Here is a 7,498-nt window from a genome sequence, read left to right as displayed (position 1 = left end):
TTTTTATTCTGGGATTTATTTACCTTCTATAATTGAAACTTTGTTGCCGTCACTGGAGCTGAGAGCCGGCTCCTACTCGCTCCAGCTCTGAGGCCACGGCCTGCTGAAAGCAGGTATCTGGGGTTTGTTTAGCTTCTATAATTGAAACTTTGTTGCTTTCGGAGCTCAGAGCCAGGCTGCGGCAGGCGGGGAACCTTGGCTTCCTCCATCACTGGAGCAAGCAAGCCTCTTGCTCGCTTCAGCTGCGTGGCTGCCGGCCGCCATCTTGGTTGTGTTAATTTGCATATTTTGCTGATTAGCCAATGGGAGGCGTAGCGAAGGTACGGTCAATTACCATGTTTGTCTATTAGATAGGACTAGAGGTCAGTGCACGAAATTCATGCAGGGGGTGTGTGTGTCCCTCAGCCCAGCCTGCACCTTCTCCAATCTGGGACCCCTCGAGGGATGTCCAACTGCCCGTTTAGGACTGCTGACTCCCAACCGCTCGCCCGCCTGCCTGATTGCCCCTAACCACTTCTGCGTGCCAGCCTGATCAACGCCTAACTGTTCCCCTGCAGGCCTGGTCCCCCCCTACTGCCCTCCCCTGCAGGCCTGGTCCCTCCAACTGTCCTCCCCTCCTGGCCATCTTGTGTTTACATGGGGACGGCCATCTTGTGTGTTGGAGTGATGGTCAATTTGCATAATACTCTTTTATTAGATAGGATTCACATTGTTTTAATTGTGTGTGTTTAGGAATAACTGCAGCAATGTGGAAAATATGTAATGGCCACTCTTAAGTTACATACTAATTTAATCCTTAATACATTAAAAAGGTCAATATAGCCCTAGCTGGTTTGGCTCAGTGGATAGAGTGTCAGCCCATGGACTGAAGGGTTCTGGGTTCATTTCTGGTCAAGGGCACATGCCCAGGTTGTGGGCTCGATCCCCAGTAGGGGGCGTGCAGGAGGCAACCGATCAATGATTCTCTCTCATCATTGATGTTTCTATCTCTTCCTCTCTGAAATCACTATAAATATTTAAAAACATTTTTTTAATTAATTAAAAAACTGACAAAAGCCACACAATAGAGTACTTGTTAAATTTTTACAGTAGTGATTACTTTCTTTTTTTGAAGATGTAGAACAAACCCTAGTGTAATGAACTTGATACCAGTTTATATTTTTAAATCTCAAAGCTTATTCTAACTCTAAATATTTCAATAATTAAAATGACAGAAATGAGATATCGATTTAAAAATAAAATCTATTGTAGAAGAAAGCAAGTATAGGAAGCAGGATCACAGTACATTTATAGAGCTTCCAAGATAATTATGATTTCCCATCCTTTTTCATGACTGTGATTATGATAATCTGGAATTCTATGAAAATGTATACTAATAAAAGCCTAGGTGGCCCTCGCGTGCTATGTCACAAGATGGCTGCCATCTATACTATCTATTCTATTCTAATAAAAGCCTAAGTGACCCTCCTGCGTGATGTCATAAGATGGCCACTTGCACAGCGGAGGCGGGGCCACCAGGCTGCTCTGCACAGTAAGGCCTGGGGGTCCTGCAGCGTAGAGGAGGCAGGTTGTGGCAGGGGAGGGCAGTTGGAGACGATCAGGATGGGAGGGGAGGGCAGTTGGGGGAGATCAGGCCGGCAGGGGAGGGCAGTTGGGGGAGATCAGGCTGGTTAGGAGCCAGTGGTCCCGGATTGTGAGGGTGCAGGCTGGGCTGAGGGACACCCCCCTCCCCCCATGCACAAATTTGGTACACCGGGCCTCTAGTTATATAATAAAAACAGAGAGGTATAAAGTAAATTCAACTCCTATTACAGTAGTAAAAAAGAATGGACAAAACTAAAGAAGTAAGAATGGCTTATATATGTAGGTTGTGGCAAAATAGGTTTATAGTTGTGAGTACATGAAACACAAAGTTTATTCTAGTAGTATTATTAATTATTGTGTTATTTTCCACACGAACAACTTTAAACCTGCCTTTGCCCACCCTGTATATCTACGAGTAGGAAACAGTTTAGTAAATTGATACATATGATGAAATATGATACAACCATTAAAAACTATAATGAAGACTGCATAACTTGGGAAAATATTTGCTGTCATAAGAATGGTAAAAATTTAATGTGGACACTGATTATAGCCATAAATATGTACCTGATAAAAGGCAGAAAACAGACAAAAATCAGCTCTGTGAGTTTTTTGTTAAACCCTGATAGTTGGTTAATTTTCTTTTTAAAAAAGTAAAATAAGAAGTAGAGGAAAAAAAAAAGTGGGCAAAAGGACCATTTAAGTGTTATAAGAGAAAAATGGAGGTGTCCTAAGAAAATAAAGTCAATAAATGATGAGAAATGGGAGAACAGAAGAAATGTCCTCGTTAATAGGTGTCAGATAAAAACGAGAAGCTCTATAAAAAGAGTCGTCCTTTATGGGGAGCTGAAATTCTTGTCCAGGAAATTTTGGAATCTAGACCAGGGCTGTTCAAGTGGGATTTTTTGGTAAAGAATAGAATCTAAAAGTAGTTCTTACTGAACGTTAGAGTTCTATATGTATATCACATGATTTTCCAGGATTCTTTTTTGTCTAGTATTCCATGAAAGAAATTTTTTAGTTTGCGGCCCTGGCTGGATAGTTCAGTTCGATGGAGCAACATTCCCATATGTCAAAGTTGTGGGTTCAGTCCCCAGTTAGGGCAGAGTGAATCAACCAATGAATGCATAAATGAGCGAAACAACAATTGATCTCTCTCTCTCTCTCTTTCTCTCTGTCTCTCAAATCAATTAACAAATTAAAATATTTGCATTTTGCTTCATTTCATGTATGTTGCTATTAAATACTAGAGGACCAGTGCATGAAATTCGTGCACAGGGGTTAGGTCCTTCAGCCCAAACTGCACCCTCTCCAATACGGGACCCCTCAGGAGATGTCCGACTGCCTCTCGCATTCTGGGACCCCTGGCTCCTAACCACATGCCTGCCTGCCTGCCTGATCACCCCTGAGCACCTCTACCTGCCTGCCTTATCGCCCCTAACTACTCCCCTACTGCCCTGATCGCCCCCAACTGCTCCCCTGCTGGCCTGATTGCCCCTAACTGCCTCTGCCTCGCCCCGCACCCAGGACCCAGTATTCCCTCCTCTGGCCGGTCCCAGGCATCCAAAACCGAGGCTTCCCTCCCTCTGGCTGGCCACAGGCACCCAGCACCCAGGCTGACTTCGGCCAGGCTGGCCAAAGCCGCAGGGGGCCGTGGGCAGGCAGCTTCGCCCAGGCCGCAGCCACAGGCGCCCGGGAACATGGGGTGGGCGGCTTGTCCCTCTCTTCGGCCGCAGGCGCTGGTGCCTGGGACCACGGGGTGGGCAGCTTGTCCCTCCTGTGCTGCAGCCCCAGCTGCTGCTGCCTGGGACTGCGGAGCGGGCGGCTTGTCCCTCTCCCAGGCCACAGCCTTGCTGGTCCCCATTCCTCTCTCGCAAGCTCATTTGTGGCTTGCTGGTCCCCATTCCTCTCTCCCCAGTGTTGAGTGTCTGAGCCATTACTGTGTGCCTGTGTGAGGGTGTGACAACCATCTGCATATTAGCTCTTTATTATATAGAATTCTGTAAAACAATTTTATGTTGCATTTGTCAGTGAAAGAATTTTGCATAATTGTTTTACAATTAATGTTAAAATAACGAATGTGTGAAATGATTTATTTCCAAGGTACACGTTCGAGTAGCTTCACCACCAATTAAATATCCATGCTTCATGGGAATAAACATACCAACCAAAGAAGAGCTTATTGCTAATAAACCAGAATTTGAACACCTTGCTGAATATCTAGGTAGGTATTAAAGTTTCTATAAAATTTACATTTATTAATTTATTAACAGAAAATCCAAAGCTTGTCAATCTTAGTAAAAGAGTATTAAATATTTGTTAAAAGTAGAGGTTGTGTATGTTGAGCAGATATTGAACATTATTCTGAATAGTGAGGGTGCCGGTGTGTATATACACCATAGTGAGTGCTGTGTTAGATCAAGGTGAGATGAGAAAAAAAGGATGAAAGGTTTTCCAGGTAGAGGAAATGCATGCATATCAGTTAAGCCTCCCAAAGTCAGATCCCAAGGACAAAAACACATGATTTCACCACAGATTCTAGCAGAAAAATTTGAATGTGGATACAAATAGAATGAACAGCTTATGTGGCTGTTCGTTATCTTTAACAGCTTCATTATCTTTCATAATGAAGTCAGGAGACTTGGAGATCTACGTTACCCTGGATAAGACATTTGCTTTTTTAATTCAGGTGAAGTATAAACTAAACAGCACATAGATGTTCAGCCAGTGTGCCTTGGTACCTGCCTCCACACTTGTTGTTTATAGCTGGTGTTCCTTTATGCCCTTTTCTTTTTCCCTCTTTCCCCCAATAGGAGCAAACAGTGTTGTATATCTGTCAGTAGAAGGACTGGTTTCATCAGTACAAGAAGGAATAACATTTAAAAAACAGAAAGTGAAAAAGCAAGATATTATGATTCAAGAAAATGGGAACGGTCTGGAATGCTTCGAAAAAAATGGTCATTGTACAGCGTGTCTCACTGGAAAATACCCTGTGGAACTGGATTGGTAGCTGGTAGGGGTAGATACAATGTTTCAAGATATAAAGTTGGTTAAAATGTTACAGTGGTTACACTTTATCCATTTAGTGTTCCTCAGCTGGTACAATGTAAATGCCACATGGTTACGTGTAAGTTTTTGAGATGTTTTATTTTTTCTGAAAAGGGTACCAAAGTGCTCTCTCTTTAATAAGCCTAGATAAATATTGTGGTGTTATCTAGGAACTTGGATAATCCTTTCAGTTTTACTTAATTGTTTAGTACTTAGAGGCTATCAGTTATGAGACTGTCAACAGTAATGTAAAGGATGGGTAAATTTTCTGTTTTAGAGGGCATTTCCAGGTACTATACCTTACCACAGATTGTTAATAGAGTTTTGTGGAATGTTTCTTGAGAGTTACTAAAGTTCATTGTGGAATATTTTCATAATTGAACCTTGCTAGTTGCATATAATGCAACAATATTGGTATTCTTTTTTTAACACAAGCATCAGCTAGCCATTTTCACCTGGTCAGAGAAGGCAGCTGGTAAGAGGCATTTGCCAGATCCATGCTTCAAAGAGTTTGCAAGCAGTTAGACTAAGATGGTGTGATACAAACAGGACAAGTAAGTTAAATATAACACTTCATGCAAATTTCTCATCTATTATAGCCCAACGGAGTCAAGCCTCTAGAGTTCTGATTATAGTTATGACCTTGGCTTCCTTGTCTAACTTTAGACAAAAATATTTTTAATGCTTTTTTTGCCTCACTTTTCCCAACCTGTGCAATGGGGTACTGGCATTACTAAATTAAATAATAGGAATGTGGATGTGTCATATTCTTGGTGGGCTGAGCCATCATTTCACACCTGTATTTAAGATATTGCATGATTATTATTTTTTGAAATGTTGGCTATTAGACTGCAATTGAGATTTCATTATGCTGAAGGGAGATAGACAGTTTAGTCGTACTTTGCCACCTGCCTTTGAGATGCCCTAAAAATGATTGTAAAAATATGTGGAAAAAGTTTGACTAGAAAGTGTGATCCATACTACTTAGTGTCCTGATAGTATAAAGCGCAGCAAGGAACCTAGTGTGTTTGAAGTAAAAAATAAAATTTTAGGTTCTAATAAACTTTTAATTCTTACTTGAATCACTTGCAAGCATATATACACATTCATGTCATTGCAATTAAATGATCAAGTAGAACAACTGTAGGGACCAATTTTATTAAAGGAACAAGAAGACAACTACTTTTTTAGCATGCTCATCTAATTCCAAACATCAACTTACCACTTTTTGTACTTAGTTTTATTGGGACTAACGAATTTGAATTTTTTGAAGTTTTTTTTCTTGTAACATCTGAGATTTAAAATTTTAAGACAACTTGCCTCTAATTCCTATTTTTGTAGGATTTTTAAAACAGAAACATGTTCTGTGTTATTTTTACCATAATTTGATGTATATAGTTTCCAAATCCATTTGGAAATTTAATATTTATTAGTAACAAATCTTTTTGTCTTCATTTGGTATGTAGTCTCACATGTTGTATTATGGTAGGCCAAGAAAATATCCTGACAGCTCTTTTGAGACCAAGAGCATCCAGGCAGCAATGGGTCAGGTAACCCTGTGGCAGTGACACAAGCAAGCTGCATTTAAATAAAACCCTGGGACCATTTGAGTGTATAGCCTCTTGTCTTAAATGTATTTCTCATAGCAGTATGAAGGAGGCAAGACTTATGGGTCAGTTTTGAACAGCCTTACTTACATTTGGTTTTTAAAAATGAGTCTCAGGGAAAGTGCTAAACCAAAATCTCTTATTTGGTTTTTGTGTTTTCCATAGTTTTTATTTTGTTTTATTGAAATGCTTTTATAATGAAATAATGTACTATATGACAGTTTGGTAATTCTTCAAATTTCTTAATGTTTCTCCATCATGGCCTTTTATTTCACAAATTTCTGAAGTCTGAATTACATTTTTTTTACCAACTTAATCTGAAATGTTTAACTGCTTTAAATTTATACGAGTATTGTAAACTTTAGAGAAGATGAAAAATGTGTTTTCATAGGATCTATATTGTTGTGAACTGAACTAAGCCTACTTTTTTGTGACTTCATTTTGATGTGCTGGTGCAAAATACATATAATTAAATATGTTTAAGTGTGTGTGTGTGCTTTTTATTATTTATTTATTTATTTATTTATTGTTGATCCTCACCCGAGAATATCTTTCCATTGATTTTTTAGGGAGAGCGGATTAAAGAGGGAAAGACAGAGAGAAACATAGATGTGAGAGAAACTGGTTGCCTCTTGCATGAGCCCCAACCAGGGCCTGAGTGCAGGGGAGCAGCCTGCAGCTGAGGTACATGCCCTTGACCAGAATCCAACCCGGAATCCTGTGGACCACAGGCCGACATGCCATCCACTGAGCCAACCCAGTTAGGGCTGTGTGTGTGCTTTTTTTTTTTTTTTTTTAAATAGTGATTTTTAGCCCTGATTGGTTTGGCTCAGTGGATAGAGCGTCAGACAGTGGACTGAAGGGTCCGCGGTTCGATTCTGGTCAGGGGCATGTACCTTGGTTGCAGGCACATCCCCAGTTGGGGGTGTGCAGGAGGCAGCTGATCGATGTTTCTCTCTGATCGATTTCTAACTATCTCTCTCCCTCTCTGTAAAAAATCAATAAAATCTTTTTCTTTTTTTTTAAATAGTGACTTTTAGCCCTGATCGGTTTGGCTCAGTGGATAGAGCGTCAGACAGTGGACTGAAGGGTCCCTGGTTCGATTCTGGTCAGGGGCATGTACCTTGGTTGCAGGCACATCCCCAGTTGGGGGTGTGCAGGAGGCAGCTGATCGATGTTTCTCTCTGATCGATTTCTAACTATCTCTCTCCCTCTCTGTAAAAAATCAATAAAATCTTTTTCTTTTTTTTTAAATAGTG

The 7,498-nt window shown here is 40.7% G+C and overlaps 1 protein-coding gene across 2 annotated transcripts in view; it reads left to right on the top strand.

Annotated features, from left to right (window-relative positions):
• PPAT (phosphoribosyl pyrophosphate amidotransferase) overlaps positions 1-6,729 on the top strand; it is a 26,486-nt gene extending 19,757 nt beyond the window's left edge. The window contains exons 10-11 of one of the 2 annotated variants that reach the window (XM_005877172.2): positions 3,688-3,808; positions 4,398-6,729. In XM_005877172.2, the coding sequence (XP_005877234.1) occupies positions 3,688-3,808; positions 4,398-4,594 (318 nt within the window). In that variant the 3' untranslated portion in view covers positions 4,595-6,729. The remainder of the gene's footprint in view (positions 1-3,687; positions 3,809-4,397) is intronic. The other variant, XM_014548478.1, reaches the window with a different exon arrangement.
• Positions 6,730-7,498: the final 769 nt, after the last annotated feature.

Source organism: Myotis brandtii, unplaced genomic scaffold, assembly GCF_000412655.1.
Source record: "Myotis brandtii unplaced genomic scaffold, ASM41265v1 scaffold51, whole genome shotgun sequence".
NCBI lineage: Eukaryota > Metazoa > Chordata > Mammalia > Chiroptera > Vespertilionidae > Myotis > Myotis brandtii.
The sequence above is the reverse complement of the archived record's forward strand: the minus strand, read 5'-3'. Positions and strand labels throughout refer to the sequence as shown.